The sequence below is a fragment of the Anser cygnoides genome, chromosome 33 (assembly GCF_040182565.1).
Source record: "Anser cygnoides isolate HZ-2024a breed goose chromosome 33, Taihu_goose_T2T_genome, whole genome shotgun sequence".
NCBI classification, from domain to species: Eukaryota; Metazoa; Chordata; class Aves; order Anseriformes; family Anatidae; genus Anser; species Anser cygnoides.
In genome coordinates, this window is record NC_089905.1 from 2,864,427 (window position 1) to 2,884,469 (window position 20,043).

Consider the following 20,043-nt stretch of genomic DNA (forward strand, 5'->3'; position numbering starts at 1 on the left):
CCCCCGGCACCCCAAAACCTCACGGGACACCCCCAGACCCCTCCCGAACCCCCTAAAACTCATGGGACATCCCCAGGCCCCCCCAACCCCAAAACTCATAGGACACCCCCAGCACACCCCCAGCATCCCAAAACCTCATGGGACACCCCCAGACCTCCCCCAAACTCATAGGACACCCCCAGCACACCCCCAACGCCCCAAAACCTCATGGGACCTCCCCAGGCCCCCCCTGGACCCCCCCAAACTCATAGGACACCCCCAGCACACCCCCAGCATCCCAAAACCTCATGGGACACCCCCAGGCCCCCCCCCTGAACCCCCTAAAACTCATGGGACCTCCCCAGACCCCCCCTGGACCCCCCAAAACTCATAGGACACCCCCAGAACACCCCCAGCATCCCAAAACCTCATGGGACACCCCCAGACCCCCCAAACTCATAGGACAACCCCAGCACCCCCAAAAAACTCCCTGGAACCCCCAAACCCACCCCCCCCAAAACCCAAAGCACCCAGGAACCCCCAAACTGGCAGGACCCTCCCAGGTCCCCCCCCAGCACCCCAAAACTGCCAGGATTCCCCCTCCCCTTCCGGATACCCACAAAGTTGCCAAGATCAACACCCCCAAATTGCCAGGATCGCCCCCACCAACAACCCTGCCCCCCCCAGCACCCCAAAACTGCCAAGATCCCCCCCAGACACCCCCAAAATTGCCAGGATTCCCCCCACCAACCCTGTTCCCCCCCCAGCACCCCATTATCCACAGGGACACCCCCCCCCCCCCCAAGTACAGGCTCCCCCCACATCCTCACTGTACGCCCCCCCAAAATCAGCATCACGCGGAGCTTTTAATTAACATATAATATATTTTAAAAAATAATAATAATAATAAATCACTCTGGCTTCCTCCTCGGCGGGGGGAGCGCGGTCCTGGGGCCCCCGGTGCCTCCCCCCCCCCCCCCATCACCCTGCCGCCGTGGCCGGGGCCCCCCCGCGCGCCCCGCCGAGGGGCCCCGAGTGGAAGTGCTGTGCCCGCGCCCCGGGGGTCCCGTGGGGCTGGGGGGGGGGCTGGGGGGTGCATACGCGGCTTAGCGGGGGACGGGGAGCGGAATTTCTCGTTAAACATGATGATTAGCCGGAAAACAACACCAAAACGGAGCGCCCCCCCCCCCCCCCCCCCCCAAGGCTCTACCTATGGGGTTTATGTACAGCCGCCCTCGGCCACGCCGGTGCCGGGGGGGGGGGGGGGCGCTGAGCCCCCTATCCCCACCGGGTTATGGGGCTGGCCCCACAGCGCCCGCTGTAGGGCTGGGGCCCCCCCTGGCCAACCCCCCCTCCCCGTTATGGAGAGGAGGAGGAGAAAAAAAAAAAGAGGGGGCGTCGTGTGTGTGTGCGGGGGGGTGGGGGGCAGCCCGGGGGGGGGTCACTGCAGGCGGTCGGTGCGGAAGGAGTCCTCGACGGCGGGGTCGGTGAGCAGCGCGTAGGGGTCGCTCAGCATGTTCAGTCCGTCCAGGCTGAGCGGCTCGATCTTCAGGTCCTCCTCCAGCCCCAGCGCCGCCGCCTCCACCTCGAAGCCCGGCACGCCGGCCAGCGCCGTCGCGATCTCTTTGGAGATGCCGGGTGGCGAGTCCCCTGCGGGCAGCGGCGCCGTCGGTGCCAAGCGGGCAAGGACCCCCCCACCCGCCCCTAGCAGCTCGTCCCCCCCCCCCCCCAGCCCCGCGCCCACCTCCGCCCGCACCCACCGGTGAGGATGATGTTGGGGACGGGGCCGTGGCGGCCGCAGTTGCTCAGGTTCTGCCGGTTGAGGACGTGGGGGTCGTAGCTCTCGCCGGGGGGGTACAGCGACCCCAGCTCCTCGGGGAAGGCGCCGCTGTTGCCCGTGGGGCTCTCCCCCATGCCGAACTGCTCGAACTGCGGGGAGAGGCCGCTGTGGGGCTGCGCGACCCCATAACCCCCCCCCTGCCCCGTCCCCCCCCAGGCACTCACGCTGCCGATGCCGAAGTCGCCCAGCGGCTGCCCCAGCGGCGGGTGCTGCAGGGAGGCGTCAGGCTGGTACTGGGGGGCGTAGGGGCGCTGGGTGGCCGCACCGGGGGGGCCGGGGGGCCGCGCCGGCGGGGCTGGGGGCAGAGCCGGCTGCTGGGGGGGCTGGTGCAGGGTTTTCTGCCCGGGCTGCGGCTGGGACGGCAGGATGAGGCCGGGCTGGCTGTAGGAGTACGGCGGGAGGCGCTGGTCGGCCGGCAGCTTGCTGGTGTCCAGGGGCACCCCCTGCGAGCAGAGCGGAGCCGGGGGTCAGCGGGCGCTCCCCCCCCATGCCCACCCCCCCCCCTTTTGAAGTTTCGGGGCGCCCAGCACCGGCCGGGACGGGGGAACGCTCGCGGCCCCCGTGGGTCGGTGGCCGAGATGAGGATGGAAAGGAGACGACAGAAAGGAGGAGGCGGAGGCGGGCGCGCGGCGCGGGGGCCGGCGCGGGCGATGGACCATGCATACCTGGGTGATGGAGGACAATGTGGGTGACATTGTTGGTGAGAACTGTTTGGGGTGCTGCCTCCTGGAGTCGCCACCCATTGGGAGGGTGAGGGGGCTGAGCGGGACCCGTCGGCGGGGCGAGGTGCTTATGGACGCCTGCACCATGGGGTAGGAGGAGGCGCTCAAGCCGGAGGGCAGGCTGGGGTTGCTGGGGGAGGACTGCATGGGCTGGCTGCGGGGGGACGTGGGCAGCGAGGGGTTGCTGAGCGAGGAGGAGAGCGAGGAGGGCAGGGACTGGTTGGAGAGCGAGGAGGGGATGGAGGAGCTGCTCTGGGAGGACTGCAGCGAGGGGTTGCTGAGGGAGGACTGGAGCGAGGGGCTGCGCAGGGAGGCCTGGAGGTTGGGATTGCTAAGCGAGGACTGCAGGGACGGGTTACTCAGGGAGCTCTGCATAGGTGAGGTAAGTCCTGTGGGGACAAAAAAGAAGAGACAGCGCCGTTACCCACGGAAAGGCCGCCGCCCCCGGCTCCCCTCCCCGGGCTGGGCCAGGCTGGGGCTCCCCGTCTGCCCCGGATGGGATGGAAGGTGACGGAGGAGACCAAAACGATGGAGACAGCGACACAAACACACACGGCCCGGGGACGGGGACGGCGGGCTCCCACCGGGGACCACCTGGCGCTGCCGATCTCTGCCACGACCGCCCCGGCACGAGCCGGGGATGCCGGTTCCCCTGGGCCCAAACGGCCGGCTCCAGGCGCGGCACCGCCACCGTCCCCGTGCCAGCCCCGGCAGCAGGACCCGGAGCCAGGCGGGCTCGGCAGCGTTGGGCCCCGGGTCCCGGCTGCGGCGTCCCCGAGCCGCGGGCCGGGGCCGGCGCTCACCTGGCGAGTCGTAGCCGGTGCCCAGCCCCATGCCGCCGCTGATGCCCAGGTGCGTCATGGTGTTGGCCAGGTTGCTGGTGCTGCTGCCCCCGCTCAGGCTGGGGTAGGCGCTCTCGTCCGGGTCGAGCGGGGTGGGCAGCGGCGAGGGGAAGTGCAGGTTGGTGAGGTCGGGGAGCGAGCCCCCCGTGTTGAGGGCCGAGGGGATGAGGGGGACGTTGGCAGGCTGGTCCGGGGATGGGAAGATGCTGGGGCAGGGGGGGGAAAGAGAGACGAGCTCAGCGCGGGAGCTCCGCTGCCGCCTCCGACATCCCCCAGCCCCCCGGCCGCAGCCCCCCCGGGCCGGGGCCGCCCAGCCCCGCACTTACTGGATCCCAGGGACTTCGCAGGAGCGCGGCCGGGCCGAGGACGAGGAGAGCTGCGAAATGGGAGAGGAGGAGTGAAGCGCGGCCAGGATGTTTATGCCCCGCTCCCCCAGGCCGGGCTGGCCGCGGTTTGGGGGCAGGAAGCAGACCGCGGGCCCCGGTGTCGCAACGCTCCCCGGCAGGAAGCAGGCGGCCGGGCAGGGGACGCGGCGGCGGCTTCCCCACAGCCCCCCCCCGGCAGCAGCGCGCAGCCCCCCGGGGGGGGAAGGCGCCCAGCACCCACCTTCTTGGTGTCCCAGGGCTTCAGCGAGTGCTTGTTGTCGTCGAAGCTCTCTTCGATGGGAGGCACTTGGAAAAGAAACACTGGCGAGGGGGAGCAGAGGGTGAGGGCAGTGCGGGGAGCGACCCGCTGCCCCATCCTGCCCCGCGCCGCGCTGAGCGCCGCCAGGGCGGGCGCTTACCTTTACTGTCCGCGTCCCCGTCCAGAAAACCTGAAAACAAAAAACCAAACGAGACCTTCAGCAGGCGGGGACGGAGGGGGGCGGGCGCAGTGACCCCCTCCGGGGTAGCTCAGGGTGCTCGGGGCCCCCCCCCCCGCAGGGCAGGGACTCACCGCCGCGGCGGCCGGGCGGCGGGGCGCCCTGCGAGGGGCCCAGGTAGGCGTCCTGCGGGGCCGGGTTCATCACGCTCGTGTGCAGCGCCGAGTCGGAATTTGTTCTGCCGGGAAGAAGGGGCGCCCGTCAGCCGGCCGTGAGCGGGGGCACCCCGGGGCCTGGCCCCCGTCGCGGCCCGGGGAAGCCACCCTGGGCACGGTGGCACGGGAGGGCTGCAGCCGGTGCCCCCCGAGGGGACGGAGGGACGGGGAGCGCGCGCGGGAGGAACGAGCGCCGCCCCCGCAGCCCCCTGCGACCGACGGCAGCGGGGACGCCCCCTCCCCACGCGATGCCCCGGCTGTGTGTCAGCACCCCGGCCCCTCGCCCTCCGCCTCAGCGGCTTCTTCCCAGCCCCATCTCCTCCCAGGGGGGGCCGCTGCCCGCTCCTGGGGCAGCTCTGGCACCGCAGCAAGGGCTCCACAGCCCTCGCACCCCTCAGCGTGGGGCCAGCAAGGAGGACGGGCACCCCCCCCCCACGACCCTCCGTGTCCCTTTGTCCCCCCCGGGGGCCCCGGAGGGATCCGCCACCCATTGTGTTCCCAATTAGTCGGCCCGAAGCGGACGAGCGCGAGGAGGGGCTGGGAGAAGGCTGCCCGGGCTGCCGGTGCGTCCTGGGACCGCACAACGGGGACATTGTTCGGCGGCGGCGCAGCTGGGAGGCAGGAAGCGCCCCCCCCCCCCGGGCACCCATAGGACGCAGCCCCCACCCCTGCGGGGCCCAGCTGGGGGGCGAGGAGCTCCTGGGACCTGGGGAGGGGGCTGCAGCGAGCCCCCACCCCAACAGGCACCGAGGGCTGGCGCGTGGCCGGCCCCAGGGACCAGCCTGCGGCCGCGGCGCCTGCAGAGGCACCGGGGCCACCCCGTTGGGGCAGCCTGGGGACCCCGACCCTTCCCTGGGGGGCTGTGCCCGCCCTGGGGGTCCTGGGGATGGGTCAGAGCTCAGGGCAAAGACGGGGAAGAGAACGGCACCAAAACTCATTCACCTGTTGAGAGCGGACGGCAGCCTGAACAGATGTCCCTTCTCCATGGGGAAGTTCCCCCAGGGCATGGTCCTTCCAGGGAAAAACAGCGGAGTTACCTGGGGGGCGCCGCCCCACGGGGCCCCCAGACTCATCCAGCGGCCGCTCATCTACACCCCGCGGCTCCCACGAGGGCGGCGAGGCCCCGCAGCGGGAGAAATCCCGGCGGCACCACAAGGGCCGGCGCCGCGACGCTCCAACGGGGCAGCGCCGGGGGGTCCCCGGGCAGCCTCCCCCCGCCTCGGCCCTGGGGAAGGAGCGAGAAGCAAGAGGAACCCGAAGTGCCCGTGTGGGGGAAGGAGAGGAGCCCCCCGACCTCCCTGCTGGGCACAGAGCAGGGGCTCTGTCCCAGGAGGCGCAGAGGGCAGCGGGGGCACGGGATGGGGCCGGGGCCGCGGACCCGAGCCGAAGGTCGCGGTGGGGACCAAAGCGCGCGGCACAGAGTGGCTCCGGAGCTCAGCACCGTGCCGGGGAGGAGGAGGAGGAAGGAGGCAGGAGCTGTGCCGCGCACCAGGAGGAAGGGCAGGCTGGAAAACGAAGCCCCGAGCGAGCTCTGAAAGGATGAGCCGAGCCCAACCGGCTCCAGAAGGATCCGGGAGGGACGGAGCAGAGCCGGGGCCTGCTCGCTGCCAAAAGCCCCGGCGTTTCTCCTTAAAAACACCCGCCTGTGGGACGGCGCCGGGAAGGGATCGGGCAGGGCAGAGCTGCTCCCGCTCCCCCAGCGTTTCCCAGCCTCCCCTCGCAGGGGAAGCCGCGTTAAATCCTCCCGGCCCCGGCCCCAGCACACGGCTGGCCCCGGGCACGGCACCCAGAGGGGGCTGGAGGGCAGGGAAAAAAGCGCCGAGAGCAGCGACCCGGGGTCTTACCTCCTCCAGCTGGGCTCCGGCGGGGGCGACAGGTAGGTGGGGCCGTAGGGCGAGCTGTCGATGTGGGGGGCGCGTTAAGGAGCGAACGGGGGGCGGCCGAGGGGGCGCAGCCAACGCCGCCTGGCCCCGCGGGGACCAGCCCCGGGGGCACGGGGAGCGGGGCAGGAGCCCGGGGGAAAAGGGATGGGCGCCCGCGAAAGGATATCTGGCGCACGTATCGGCGCAGCGGGGACATCATCCGGCGCGGGTCCCGCTGCACCCGCTCCACCAGGCCGTGGTGCCGCGTGCTGCGCGTCGAGTCCAGCGGCGAGTGCAAGGGGCCCTGCGGGGAGGAGAGGCGGCGGGATCAGACCCCGGGCGCAACGGAGGGTCCCAAACGGGCCCCGGGGCAGACGAGGGGGTTACGAGGAACCGCCCCCTCGTCCCCCGGGTCCCGCGGCGCCCGCCCTCTCGCCGCGCGGCCGCCGGCGCTCACCTGGAAGTCGGAGACGCCGCTGCCGATCTGGTTGACGTTGGGCAGCGAGCCGCTGTAGTAGGGGCCCCGGCTGTGCGCCAGCCTCAGCTTCTGCGCCTGCAGCTGGGCCGCGAGGGGAGGAGAGGGAGGAGAGAGGAGAGTCGGGGGGGGGGGCCGAGCGCCCCCAGCCCCGCGCCGTCCGGCGGGATTAGGGCCCGCAGCAGGGGCAGAGACGCCAGCCCCCCGCCGCCGGGCTTTCCGCCAGCGCCGCAGACCCGCAGCGGGGTCAGGGCGGCCCCGCGCCCGCCGCCGGCCCCGCTCAAGGCCAGGGGAGGCCGAGGGACGGAGCCGTGAAAACCACAGCGGGGAGATAACCGGGGACGGCTCGGCCGCGCTCCCGGAGGGGTCCCCGCGGCACGGGACAGCCACGAGCACCCCCAGCGCCGACCCCGACCCCGGGGCTGCGTGCCCGAGGCTCAGCCCGGTGCCGTTTCTCTCCTCCCTGGGTGCTGGGAAGGGGCTGGGCCCCGCCGGGAAGGACGGGCTCCCTGCTCCCAGCACAAATCCGCCGCCCCGCTGGGGCCCAGAGCCGCCCCGGCGCACGCAGCGTGCCCAGCGGGACCCCGGGAGCGCGGGGAGCAGCCCGGAGGAGGCTGCGGGCAGGAAACCTGCAGCAGCAAATCCCTGAGCTCACGACCAGCGAAATCCAGATCCAGCGAAAAAAAACAAAACAAAACAAAAAATAAATAAATAAAAACAACAACAGCAAAAAAAAAAAAGGGAGATTTAGTCAACAGCTGGCTGCGCTGGCACCACGGGATTAGCGCGAGGAGTTGCGCGGGGGCTTAAGGTCCTGGGATCCTGCTCCCTCCTCCAGCCGGGTCCCTGCGGGGCCAAACGGGGCCGGACCCGGGCAGGAGCCCGCGGGCGGCCGGGGGAGCGCCAGGAAACACCAGAGGGGCCGCCGCGGACCCCGGAGCCGCAGGGACAGGGGCTGGGGCAGCCCAGGAGGAGGCGGCGGCGGCTCCCAGGGGACACGGAGGGGGGGGACACGGAGGGGCCGCGGGCCGGCCCCGGTGTGGGGACAGCAGCCGGGGCTGCCCGGTGCCGTGAGCGGGTTGTGGAGGGAGCGACGAGGACAGCGCGGCGCCTCCCTCGCGCGGCCCTGCTGCACATTAACCAGCTGTTTGCTGTGCAAACACCGCCCGCGAGGCTCCAGCCCCCTCCCAAACTCAGCAGCGATGCCCGCCGGGCGCCGGGCGCAGCGGGACGGGACCCGCCGGGGGAACGGGGGCGGCTCCTGGCCGCCGGCCCCGCGCAGCAGCCTCGGCTCCGTGGGCTTCGGGTCACCGGGGGCCGCCGCCTCGCCTGCCCCGGGGGTCTCCGGCCCAAATTTGATAAAACCCCGGGGGGGTTTTGCCCCGTTCTCCCCGAGCTGGGGGTGACACCGGAGCCGTGTCACCCTGGGGAGCCTCCCCGTGGCCCCGGGCTGCCCTCTGCCCCCGCTCCCCCGGGGGGGGGTCCCCGCCCCGCGGCGCTGCCCTGCCGTGGGGACGGGGCCACGCAGCCCCCCCCCGCCCCACGGGCCGGGCACGAGCAGCGCCGCCGGCAGCTGAACCGCGGCCAGAGCCTCCTCCCGGCAAGGCTGGCGCAATCCCCAGCGGCTCGGCGGGGCCGGCGCTGAGCGAGGCACGGAGCAGAGCCCGGCGCCGCCCCCCCGGGCGGGGGACCCGGCTCCTTCAGCCCCCAAAAAACGGGGTTTCGGTCCCCCCGGGGGGGGGGGGGGGCTGCGAGCGGGGACCCCCGGGGCACGGGGCAGCGGGGGGGGCGCGGGCGCGTGGCACCGGCCCTGCTCCGTTCCCTCAGCCCCCGGCCGAGCTGAATTTAAGCATCTCCGGGGCCGAAGCATCCGCCGCTCCCCGGGGGAGCCGACGGAGCCCGGGGGGGCCGCGAGCAGCTGCTGCCGGTGCCTTGGAAGCCGCAGCCCCCCCCCCCTCCCCGGGACCCCCCTCCCGGGACCCCCCCCCCCCGGGGGCTCCGTCCTGCCCCGGTTCGGGGGGGTGTCCACGGCCCCCACGCGTGGCGGCGGCGGCCACGTGCGGACCCGCGTGGGGAACCCACGGCCAGGAGGTAAAAAAATTGTAAAAATTAAATAATTTAAAAAAAAAAAAAAAATAGAACGGAGGGGAAGGGGAAGCGGGGCCGGCGGGGAGCTGCCTTCCAGCACGGCCCCCTCCAGGCCCCCCCCGGGCCCCCGCAGGCGGCGCCCCCGCTCCCCCCCGCTCCGGGCGCTCAAGCCCCCGTTACCCCCCCGTTACCCCCCCCATTCCCCCCCGTTACCCCCGTTAAACCCCCGTTCCCCCCACTCCCCCCCCCATCCCCATTGCCCCCCCCGGTCCCCACCCCGGTCCCCCCTCCCCAGCCCCCTCCTCCCCCCCGGTCCCCCCCCCTCTCCCCCCGCTCCCCCCCCCGCCCCCCCCGCCCCGTCCCGGCGCGCATCCGGCGGCGGCGGCGGGCCGCGCTCACCCGTGTGGAGCAGATCTCCATCATCACCTCCTCGAAGGCCGCCGTCTCCTCCGCCTGCCGCTGCTTCTGCAGCGCGATTTTCTCGCTGAACTTCCGCGGGTTCGAGGCCCCGGCGCCGGCCGAGGAACCCGCACCGGGCCCGGGCCCGGCCCCCGCGCCCGCCGCCGCCATCTTCCCTGCTCGGGCCGCTCCGGCCGCCGCCGCCGCCGCCGCCGCCGCCGCCGCCGCGCGGGGCATGCTGGGGCGGGGAGTCCGCGGGCCGGGCGCCGCCGCGGGGAGGGGTGGGCGGGGGACTACGACTCCCAGCGGCCCCCGCGGCGCGGCCGCGAGGGGTGAAGGGAAATGGAGTCCCCGCCCCGGGGAACGCCCCCGCAAGTGCGCGGGGCGGGGAGGGCGGCGCCGACTACAAGTCCCGGCGTGCCCCGCGCGCCCAGCGGGATGGGGAGGGGCGGGGGGAGTTGGGTCACCCCTCCCAGCCCGGAACAGAGCGCCCCTCCCCCCGTACCCCCCCAAAAATTGGGGTCGGAGCCCCCCCAGCCCCATCGCTGCAGTGCCCCCCCCAGCAGTGCCCCCCCCAGCAGTGCCCCCCGCATCACGGCCCTAGCCAGGACCCTCCCCACGAGGGGGTCCCACGACCGAGCCCCCCCAACCCCCCCCCCCCGGCCCCACTCGCGACCACCCCCCACAGCAGGGGGGTCCCACGGCGGAGCCCCCTCCCCAAATCCCCCCCTCCCATCACAGCCCCACTCAGGACCCCCCCAAGGAGCCCACAAGGGGGTCTCACAGCCAAGCACCCCCAAAATCCCCCCCCAAGGCCCCACTCAGGAATCCCCCCCCACGAGGGGGGGTCCACGGCCGAGCCCCCTCCCCAAAGCCCCCCCCCAGGCACAGGACACCGGGCGCCATCTCCTCACCCAGTCCTTTATTGCTTCGTCCACACCCCCCTGGGGGGGCACGGTGCTGTCAAGGCACTTTTTTTTTTGGGGGGGGGGGGAGGGGGGCGCTGATCACCCCCCCTTGCATGTCCCTGAATGAGGGGGGTGTCCGGGGTGGGGGGGCGCCACCGGGGAAACCGCGGCAGGGAGCGGCGCTGCTGGTGCAGGAGGGGAAACTGAGGCACAGGGCTGCTGGGGGGGGGGGGGCTGAACCCCCCCCACCTGCACCCTTTGGCACTTCACGGGGCGTTTTGGGGCCTTTAACCCCCTGGAGGGGTGGATCCGGGGGTGCCCCCCCCTCCCCGGATCGGGGTCAGATCCTGATGAAGAGCACGGCGGTGACGAGGCCGAAGCCGGCCAGCAGCGCCAGCACCTTGGGGACGCGCAGCCGGGGCCCCCCCAGCTCGCGGGGCAGCACCTCGAGGAAGGCCACGTAGAGGAAGGTGCCGGCCGCCAGCCCCTCCAGCACGCTGCGGCACAGCCGCTGCCGCGGGCCCCCCCCGCTCACCGTCACCGCCAGCCCCACCGCGACGCCCAGCGGGGCCATGAGGGCGAAGAGCAGCAGGCAGGCGGCCACGGCGGCGCGCCGCAGGCGGCCCCGCAGCAGCTGCAGCGCGAGGCTGAAGGCCACCAGCCCCTTGTGCAGCAGCAGCGCCAGGCAGAGGCGCAGCGCGGCCCCCCCGGCCTCCTGCAGCCCCAGCGCCAGCCCCTCCAGCGCCGCGTGCAGCGCCAGCGCCAGCACCAGCAGCCCCGCGCGCAGCGGGCTCGGGGGGCTCGGGGGGCTCGGGGGGGCGCGGGGGGTGCCGGCCGCCAGCAGGGCTCGTGCCGCCGTCGCCTCTTCCTCGTCCTCTTCCTCGCCCCCGGGGGGGCTCGCGCGGTCCTGCTGCGCCAGCGCCGCCTGCTCCAGCACCAGCACCAGGAAGAAGCCCATGGCCAGGATGAACTCGGGCAGGGGGAACTGCAGCTGCGGGGAGGGCGGGGGGCTCAGTGCGGGGGCTGCTGGCGGTGCCCCCCCCCCCTCCTTCCCCGACCCTCCACGGGGGGAGGAAGACGGAGGCGGAGGCTGCCGGGAAGCCGTGCCAGGGACGATCTTTCCATGAGTCACGGCGGGACAGCGCGGCCTCTCCGACAGCCCCCAACCCGCCGTCCCGTCCCCTCCGTCCCCTTCCCCTCCGTCCCCTTCCCCTCCATCCCTTTCCCCACTGCCCCCTCCCCACCGCCCCCTCCCAGTCCCTGCCACCCCCCAGTCCCATCCCCACCGTCCCACTCCCCCCGTCCCGTCCCCACCATTCCTTCCCCATCCGTCGTTCCCTTCCCAGCCACCCGGTCACTCCTGTCCCATTCCCATGACCCTGCCCCCCCACCCCCCCCCCACCATCCCGTCCCCACCTTCCCACCCCACTGTCCCCCTCCCCACTTTTCCACCCCCCCACCCCCTCCCCACGGTCCCGTCCCCACCACCCCATCCCCATTGTCCCCGTCCCATCCCGTCCCCTTTGCCCCCCCCCGTCCCCATTGCCCCCCCCCGTGCTCACCGGGACGCGCAGCTCCTCCAGCGCGCCGGCGATGCCGGCCAGGTACGCGGGCAGGAGGTCGAGCAGGCAGGTGCCCACCAGCACGCCGCCCGCGAAGCAGCTCAGCAGGCTCAGCCCCGGGCTGTGCGAGTCTGGGGGGGGGGGGGGGCAAGGGGGGGATGAGACCCCCCCCCAGACCCCCCCGACCCCCCCCCCCCTCTAGATCCCCTCAGGCCTCCCCCAACCCCTGGGGCAGCCCCCCCAGCCCGCTCCCCCAACGCCCCCCCAGACCCCATAACCCTCGGGACAACCCCTTCTGGAGCCCCCCCGGACCACCAGAACCCCCCCAGCTTGGCCCTGGTACCCCCCACCCCTGGGGCAGCCCCTTCGGCCCCCCAGGCCCCCCTGACCCCAGGTTTCTCCCCCAACGCCCCCCCGGACCCCCATAACCCCTGGGGTAACCCCTTCCAGAGCCCCCCCGGACCACCAGAACCCCCCCCAACACCCCCCGGGTTGACCCCAGGGCACCCCCCCGGCCCCTGGGGCAGCCCCCTCAGCCCTGGGTCTCCCCCCCCAGCACCCCCAGGGTTTGCCCCCCAACCCCCATAACCCCAGGGGTAACCCCTTCTAGAGCCCCCCCAGACCACCAGACCCCCCCCCCAGCCACCCCCCGGGTTGACCCCGGTACCCCCCACCCCCCGGGCACCCCCCCGGGCACCCCCCCGGGCACCCCCCCGGCCCCTGGGTCCCCCCCCCCCAGCACCCCCCGGGTTTGCCCCCCATCACCCCCGGGGCCACCCCTCCCGGGCCTCCCCCCCTACCCCCCGTCCCCCCCCCCCCCCCCGTCCCCCCGGTACCGGCGGTGCCCGCGGGGTGCCGCAGGCAGCAGAGCGGCCCCAGCCCGCAGCCCAGGGGCAGGAGCAGCAGCGCCGCCAGCGCCCCCAGCTTCAGCCCCAGCCCGGGGGGGGGGACCCGCGGCGCGGCCCCGGGGCTCCAGGCCAGCTCCGCGGCCCCGGGGCCGCCTCCCGCCGCCATCCCGCCGGGCCCCGCCGCCACCGGCACCGGGCAGGCTCCGGGCGGCCGCGCTGCGCGTCCCGGGGCGGAGCGGGGGGGGGGGGCACGGGGCTGGGGCCCGCCCCGGACACGCGGGGATGGCCCCGGAGGGGGGGGGGGGGGGGGGGGGGAACGGGGCTGCGCGGGGGGGGGGCGGCTCGAGAGGGGCTGGGGGCGGCCGGCGGGGGAACGGGGCCGGGACGGGAACGGGAAGGGAAACGGGAAGGGAGCGGGAGGGGCGGGACGGGGACGGGGCTGGGAAGGGGAAGGGGAAGGGACCGCGACCGGGACCGGGCGGCGGGACAGCCCGACCGGGACCGGGACCGGGACCGGGACCTCCCGACCGGGACCGGGCAGGACGGAGCGCACCGGTCCGGTAAGCGGGGCTCGGTTCTGCCCGGTCCGCGGGGGATCCGGGACGGGCCCGGTAGGGTCCCGGGGGGGTGGCGGGGGGGGGAGTCCCGGGGGTCCCGGTGCGGACCCCGGCGGCGGCCGCCCCCCCGCAGCCAGCCCCGAGCCCCCCCGGTGGCGGGCGGGGAGCGCGGCCGCCGGTTGGGGGAGGGACTTGGCTGGGCTCGGCCAGGATGCCGAGATCCTGGTGGGGGCGGACCGGGACGGACCGGGACGGACCCAGCCGGGCCCCCCCCGCCGCCCCCTCCCCGCCATGGAGCCGGACGAGCTGTGCCTGGGGGCCGACCCCTTCCTGCCCCCCTTCGGGGGCTGGGGGCCCCCCCCGGACGGCGTGAGTGGGGCTGGGGGGGGGGGCAAACGGGGGGGGGGCGGGGGGGGGCAGGGGGGGCACCCCGGGAGGTGCCACCCTCGGGGTCCCATCGCGCGTCCCCTCCGGCCGCAGGACGGGACCCGGCCCGAGGAGCCGCTGGGCCCGGCCGTGGCCCCGGACGAGGTGTGCGGCCCCCCCCGGCCCCCCCCCCGCAGCCCCCAGGACCCCCCCCCGGGGGACGGGGAGCAGCCGGAGGAGCCCCCCCCCGCCACCACCGCCGCCGCCGCCGCCGTCTACGAGGTGGTCTGCAGCGCCGGGACCCCCGCGCACGGCGGGGTCACCATCCAGCTGGGTCAGTGGGGCTGGGGGGGGCTCAGCCCTGGGGGGGGGGGGGGGGGGGCGCATCCTGCAGGGCAGGGCATCACCCTCCCCCCCCCCCAGACTGGCTGCCCCCCACGCTGCTGCCCCCCGAGTCCTGCGTCATCGCCACGCTGCCCGCCCTGCCCCTGCCCGCCCCCACGGTGAGTCCGGCTCTGCTGCCCCCCCCCGGCACTGTGCACCCCGATCCCCCCCCCTCACCCCCCCATTTCTCCCCGCAGCTCCCAGTCCTGCTGCTGTCGGAGGAGGAGAAGCGGCTGCTGGCGCAGGAGGGGGTGACGCTGCCCGGCTCCCTGCCCCTCACCAAGGTGGGCTTGGGGGGGGGCGTCCCGGGGGGGGGGCAAGGTGCGGGGCCAGGCTCACCCCCCCCCGGCCGCAGCAGGCTGAGGAGCGCGTCCTGAAGAAGGTGCGGAGGAAGATCCGGAACAAGCGGTCGGCGCAGGACAGCCGCCGGAGGAAGAAGGAATACCTGGACGGGCTGGAGAGCAGGTGGGTGCTGGTGGGGACCCCCCCGCGCCCCCCCCCTTCATCTTGGGGGGGGCCTTCAGCACCCCCGCCTCGCCCCGGCAGGGTGGCCTCGTGCTCGGCGCAGAACCAGGAGCTGCACAGGAAGGTTCGGGAGCTGGAGCAGCGCAACGGGTGAGTGCGGCGCGACGGGGGTGCCCCGGGTGGGGTGCACGGCAATGCCTGGACCCCCCACCTTGTCCCCCCCCCTTGTCCCCCCCAGGTCCCTGGTGAGCCAGCTGCAGGCGCTCCAGGCTCTCATCAAGCAGACGTCCAACAAAGCCGCCCAGACCAGCACCTGCGTCCTGGTACCCACATGCATATTTCCCCCCCACACAAAGGGCTCAGCCCCCCCCCCGCGCGGGCAGCGCACCCACGGGTGGGTGCCCCCCACCCACCCCCCGGTGCTGTAACCCCACTTGTGTGTCCCCCCCCCGCCCAGATCCTGCTCCTCTCCCTGGTGCTCATCCTCTTCCCCAGCTACAGCCCCTTCTGCTGGGGCCAGGGGGGCCGCCGGGACCCCCACCAGCCCATGGGAGGTAATGGGGAGCTGGGGGGGCTGCGGGATCCCCCGGGGGGGGGGGGGGGGGGGGGCGGGCAGCAGCTGCCCCCAGCCCTGCCCGGTGCTCCCCGTCCCTGCAGTGATCTCCAGGCACATCCTGACCCGCGCGGAGCCGCCGGCACCGCCTGGAGAAGCCCCGGCGACGCGGTGGCAGCTGGAAGAGCCGGGGGCTGCAGCGGAGAACGGTGCCAAGGGGGGGCGCGAGGACAGGACGGGCCCCCCCGGCAGGGAGCCGGGCACAAACTCCTCGGGCCGGGCTCCCCCAGGGGATCCGAGGGCTCAGCCGTGGCTGCGGGACGCAGCGGCGGCAGCAAAACAGGCACACGGGGACGAGATGTGACAGCCACCGGGGAACGGCCCCGCTTTGGGGGCTGGGAGCCACCCTGGGATGGGGGGGGGGGCAGTCGGGGGCCCCCCCACCATGCCCCAGGCAGGGGCGCTGGGTGCAGCCCACGCACAGCGCAGGGGAGGGGAGCTCTGCGCTCGCAGGCAGCTTCTGGTGAATAAATCCGTGCCTGCTTCGCACCCAGACGTGGCTGGGGGGGCTCGGCGAGGAGGGGGGCACCCCCCAGGGGCAGGCTGGGGGCCACGAGCGGGAGGAACGCCCCAGTCCCACGAGGACGAACACCGGCGGCGCTCGGCTGATAACGACCGGGGTTTATTGCACGCCACCAGCTCGGAGCAGGCAGCTGCGGCGTCCCCCGGGGCACCGGGCTCCCCAGGCGCCCCGCGCAGCGTGATTCGCCACGGGGACCCCACGGGACACCGGGCAGCCCCCGGTGGGCCGCGGCACCCGTGGGGTCACGGCAGAGCGAGGCAGGCGTCCCGCGGGCGCTCGTTCCTCTTCCTCCCGGCTGCTTCGGGAGCGGCAGCAGAGCCGAGTCCCCGCAGCGGGGGCGCTGCCGCCGTGCCCGGTGCCCCGCGGGCGCTAGATGGACTCGATCTGCTTGCGCACCTTCTCCAGCGCCTTCCTGTCCAGCACGCGCTGGCGGCACACCACCAGCACGGCGAAGACGGCCGCCACGCACATCATGGTGCCCACGAACCTCCAGAAGACGTGCGCCTCCATCACCGCCGAGCGGCAGCTGCGGGGAGGAGGAGGAGGAGAGGAAGAGGGGAGGGCAGGGGCGCGATCCCCGTGGGGAACGGCCCCGGCCCCGCAACGCCGCCGGCCCCTCGCGGCCCCCGGCCCCTCGCCCACCTCTTGAACTCGTCCCGCTTGGAGGCGGCACAGCTGATGCGCTCCACGAAGCCGGTGGGGCCGCACTCCGGGACCGTCTTCTGCAATCGAGAGGGGTCGGGGCGAGGCACCGTGAGGCGGCGCGGCGGGCCCGGTGCCGGTGCCGGGGGCAGCCCCCGTGGGCTCACTCACCGCCTGGAAGCTGGAGCAGCGGCCGCACTCCTGCGCCACCACGAAGTCCTCCACCCGCCAGCACGGCGTGGCCTGCGTGGGGCTCGCTGCGGGCGCAGCGCGGGTGCTGAGCGCGGCTGGGGGCCAGCGGGGCCCCGGTCCCGGTCCCCAGCCCCAAGCCCCGGTCCCAGTCCCGGTCCCTATGCTCTGGTCCCAGCCCCGAGCACCGGACCCCACCTCCGGGTTCCAGCCCCTGGTTCCGGTCCCCAGCCCCCGGTCCGTATCCTGTGGTCCCAGCCCCGAGCACCGGTCCCCGGTCCCCGTCCCGGTCCCCAGCCTCCGGTCCCTATGCTCTGGTCCCAGCCCCGAGCACCAGTCCCCAGCCCCCGGTCCCGGTCCCCAGCCTCCGGTCCCCAGCCCCGAGCCCCAGTCCTGGTCCCAAGCTCCGGTCCCAGCCCCCGGTTCCGGTCCCCAGGCTCCGGTCCCGGTCCCCAGCCCCCGTCCCCGCCCCGCACCCACCCGAGCGCCGCTCCTCTCCCACCGCCATCGCCGCCGCCGCCGTCCTGCGGGGAGAGCGCGGGGGGCGCGTCAGGGCCGGGCCAGGCCGGGCCTGGCCCCGACCCCCCGGTCCCAGTCCCGGTCCTGGTGCCGGTGCCTGTGCCGGCCCCGGTCCCGGTCCCCCCCCGTGCCCCCGCTCACCGCAGGCCGAGGCCCAGCGCGCCCAGCGCCGCCAGCAGCGCCCAGCCCCGCGGCCCGCCCGGGCCCATGGCGCTACCGGAACCGGGGCTGCGGCGCCATCGCGGGGCGCGGGGGGTGCCGGGAGCGGGGCGGGGCCGGGCCTCGGCCGGGGGCGGGGCCACCTCGCGGGGGCGGGGCTTCTGAGGGGGCGGGGCTTTCCGTGATGGGCGGGGCCTTTTGCGAGGGGCGCGGCTTCTCTGCGGGGGGCGTGGCCTCCGCGTACGGGCGGGGCTCGGGCGCGGCTCGCGCGAGGGGCGTGGTTTCGCGCTGATGGGCGTGGCTTTGAGCCAATGGGCGTGGCTTTGAGCCAAGGAGCGCGGATCAGCGCCAAGGGGCGTGGCTTAGCGCCGGTGGGCGTGGCCTCGGCCCAAGCAGCGCGGCTTCGCGCCAAGGGGCGTGGGGTTAACCTGAGGGGCGTGGCTTTTGTCCCGGGGGCGTGGCTTCGCGCCAAGGGGGCGTGGCTTCGATCCGAGGAGCGCGGCTTGGCGCCAAGGGGCGGGGCTTGGCGCCAAGGGGCGGGGCTTCCCGGCCCGCCGGCGCGCCCACGCGTGTCCGCGTCCCCCTCCCGCGCCTCCCTGTCCCGTTCCCCCCCCCGTCCCCCAGACACGGAGCGGAGCCGGGGCAAGGCACAGGCCGGGTTTATGGCACCTGGCGCGGGGCGGCCGCCCCCACTGCAGCCCCCCCCCCCCCCCCCCCCCGGCTCCCGGAGAGGCGCCCGCGCTGCCCCGGGGCGGTGGCAGCCCTACAGCAGCTGGCACCTGGAGCTGCCCCGCCGCGGGGCGCTGGGCTCCGGCAGCGAGCCGGCGGTGGCGGCGGTGCTCGGGACCTGCAAGAGCATGGGGGGGGCCGGGGGAGGACAAGAGGTCAGGGGGGGCTGGAAGGGGGCGCCCCCAGCTCAGCCCCCCCCCCGCCCCACTCACCGCTCGGCGGGCCGATTTCTGCAGGATGTCCCGCGCCAGCGTGCTGAAGGCCTGAGGGGAGAGAGGGGGGGTCAGCGGGGGCTGCCCCCGGCACGGGGACCCCCCAGCACCACCCCCAGCATGGGGGGCAGCGGCCCCCCCGCGCCTCTCACCTCCTCCACGTTCACGCTGGACTTGGCGCTGGTCTCGAAGAAGCGGATCCCGTGCTCCTTGGCCAGCTGGAGGACGAGGGGACGCCACGTGGGAAGGGGGGCCGCGGCCCCACAGCCCTGCCCCACAGCCGGGGGGGCTCGTGCCCCCACCCTACCTTCTCGGCGGCGTCCCGCTGCACTTTGCGCTTGCTCTCCATGTCGCACTTATTGCCGATGAGGAGCCGCTCGACGCCGGCAGATGCGTTCTGCAGGGGGGGATGGGGACGTGGCAGCTTCACCCACCCACCCACCCGCTGCCCCAGCCCGGCTCCTCCCCGGCCCCGGCCCTGCCGTGCACCCACCTCCTTGATGCTCTTCATCCAGTTCTGGATGTTCTCGAAGGATTTCTCATCCGTGATGTCGTACACCAGGATGATGCCCTGCGAGGACGGTGTGGTCAGCGGGGCAGGGACCCGACACCACTGAGGGGCTGCCCCAGCCCCTGGGGTCCCCCCCGCGCTGCCCCCGCCGTACCACGGCCCCGCGGTAATAGGCTGTCGTGATGGTTTTGAAGCGCTCCTGCCCCGCCGTGTCCCTGCGAGGAAGCAGAGGAGGGTGTGAGGGCATCCTGGCGGTGCTGAGGAACGTGGGGTGCCCCCGCGCCCCTCAACTCACCAGACCTGCAGCTTGATCTTCTTCCCATCGATTTCCACCGTCCGGATTTTGAAGTCGATGCCTGGGAGGGGAAGGAGAGGCCAGTGGGAGCGGGGACCTGGCTGCAGGGTGAGGAGCTGCCCGGCCACAAACAGCCCCTGGGGTGTAGCTGGGGGCAAAGCCGGGTGGGAGAGGGCGGGGGGGGACACCCCCAGGCCCACCAGGCTTGGGATGAGGCATTCCCGTGGGACGGCATCACACTGCAACGAGCACTGGGGGCTGCCCGGCTGGGGGTTAACCCAGCCCCAAAGGCTGCCAGGAGCCCCCCAGCCGGGCTGCCTCCCCCAGCGCCCCAGCGCCCACGCTCCTGCCCCCCCAGCGCCCAGCCCGGTTTGTGGGTGTGGGTGCCGCCGGCCGGCAGCTGGCAGCCGGAGCGAGCTGGAGTTTATGGCGGGACGGGGCAGCTGCCGCCGGCTCAGGAAATGGCTTTGCCAGCGCGGGGGAAGGCAGGGCCGGGAGGAAGAGGAGGAGGAGGAGGAGGAGGAGGAGGCTGGCTTCGGGTCTTGGCCTGGCGGCAGCTCCAGGACAGCGGGCCGCCATCAGCGTCCCCTCCTCGTCCTTTTTGGTGGCAGGGCAGCCGAGCCCCGCAGGCGGTGGTTCTGCCGTGGGGCCCCGGGGACGGCTCGGACCCGGTCCCGGGGGGTCCCGGAGCTCCCCGCAGCACTCGGGTGTCCCGGTCCCGTTCCCCCCAAGCGGGGCTGGGCAGTGAGCGGAGGCCCCGCGGAGGCACCCTCGGGCCTCACCCCCGGTCCCGGCTCCCGGAGGGGGGGTCCTGGCTGCTCCGGGATTGCAAAACTCCGCGGGCCGGATTTGTTCCTGCTTGTGCAAGGGGAGCGGGGAAAGAGCGGCCGGGGGGGGCCGGGGCGGGGCGGGGGGGGGCCGGAGGGGGGTCCCGGTGGGGGGGGGGTTCGGGGTGGCGGAGGGTGCACGGGGGTGCGGGGCGGTCGGTCCCGGTGGGGGGGTTCCGGGGGTGAGGGGGGGTGCGGGGGGGGCCGGTCCCGGGGGGGGGGGTGCGGGGGGGCCGGTGCCGTTGGGGACGCACCGATGGTGGAGATGTAGGTGCTGGTGAAGTTGTCCTCGGCGAAGCGGATGATGAGGCACGTCTTGCCCACGCCGCTGTCCCCGATGAGCAGCAGCTTGAAGAGGTGGTCGTACGCCTTGGCCATGGCCCCCGCCCGCCGGGCCGCTCTGCCCCGCGGCCGCCACGGGGCCCGGCACGGCCCGGGGGAGGGAGGGGCGGGGCTAACTCGCGGGCCCGCCCCCCGCCCGGAGCCACGCCCCCTTGCTCCGCCCCCTTG

The 20,043-nt window shown here is 74.6% G+C and overlaps 4 protein-coding genes across 12 annotated transcripts; 1 reads left to right on the forward strand and 3 right to left on the reverse strand.

Annotated features, from left to right (window-relative positions):
• Positions 1-843: 843 nt before the first annotated feature.
• Positions 844-9,431, reverse strand: CRTC2 (CREB regulated transcription coactivator 2). 2 transcript variants are annotated; one of them, XM_066986016.1, is made up of 14 exons: positions 9,225-9,431; positions 6,720-6,821; positions 6,448-6,566; positions 6,245-6,304; positions 5,343-5,411; positions 4,320-4,423; positions 4,168-4,197; positions 3,990-4,054; positions 3,710-3,759; positions 3,345-3,589; positions 2,485-2,930; positions 1,984-2,262; positions 1,740-1,908; positions 844-1,629 (listed from the first exon to the last, which is right to left on the reverse strand). In XM_066986016.1, the coding sequence occupies exons 1-14, from the start codon at positions 9,393-9,395 to the stop codon at positions 1,421-1,423; spliced, it is 2,118 nt and encodes a 705-aa protein (XP_066842117.1). In that variant the 5' UTR covers positions 9,396-9,431; the 3' UTR covers positions 844-1,420. The 2 variants fall into 2 exon arrangements, with proteins under 2 accessions (XP_066842117.1, XP_066842116.1); XM_066986015.1 differs by having other exon boundaries at positions 3,990-4,069.
• A 695-nt stretch (positions 9,432-10,126) lies between these two features.
• Positions 10,127-12,790, reverse strand: SLC39A1 (solute carrier family 39 member 1). Its single transcript, XM_066986322.1, has 3 exons — positions 12,531-12,790; positions 11,695-11,825; positions 10,127-11,123 (listed from the first exon to the last, which is right to left on the reverse strand). Exons 1-3 carry the CDS (start codon positions 12,706-12,708, stop codon positions 10,473-10,475), a joined length of 960 nt encoding a protein of 319 aa, XP_066842423.1. The 5' UTR covers positions 12,709-12,790; the 3' UTR covers positions 10,127-10,472.
• A 361-nt stretch (positions 12,791-13,151) lies between these two features.
• CREB3L4 (cAMP responsive element binding protein 3 like 4) lies at positions 13,152-15,416 on the forward strand. 8 transcript variants are annotated; one of them, XM_066986293.1, is made up of 9 exons: positions 13,157-13,468; positions 13,580-13,799; positions 13,889-13,968; positions 14,047-14,133; positions 14,205-14,314; positions 14,396-14,464; positions 14,553-14,637; positions 14,772-14,868; positions 14,944-15,416. In XM_066986293.1, the coding sequence occupies exons 1-9, from the start codon at positions 13,391-13,393 to the stop codon at positions 15,396-15,398; spliced, it is 1,281 nt and encodes a 426-aa protein (XP_066842394.1). In that variant the 5' UTR covers positions 13,157-13,390; the 3' UTR covers positions 15,399-15,416. The 8 variants fall into 8 exon arrangements, with proteins under 8 accessions (XP_066842395.1, XP_066842394.1, XP_066842397.1 ...); XM_066986295.1 differs by having other exon boundaries at positions 13,164-13,468; positions 14,208-14,314; XM_066986297.1 differs by having other exon boundaries at positions 13,175-13,468; positions 14,972-15,416.
• A 112-nt stretch (positions 15,417-15,528) lies between these two features.
• Positions 15,529-19,994, reverse strand: LOC125180221 (ras-related protein Rab-13). Its single transcript, XM_066986320.1, has 12 exons — positions 19,788-19,994; positions 18,707-18,767; positions 18,566-18,626; positions 18,394-18,471; positions 18,208-18,297; positions 18,053-18,118; positions 17,901-17,951; positions 17,739-17,806; positions 16,762-16,805; positions 16,264-16,349; positions 16,093-16,172; positions 15,529-15,976 (listed from the first exon to the last, which is right to left on the reverse strand). The coding sequence occupies exons 1-12, from the start codon at positions 19,909-19,911 to the stop codon at positions 15,820-15,822; spliced, it is 966 nt and encodes a 321-aa protein (XP_066842421.1). The 5' UTR covers positions 19,912-19,994; the 3' UTR covers positions 15,529-15,819.
• Positions 19,995-20,043: the final 49 nt, after the last annotated feature.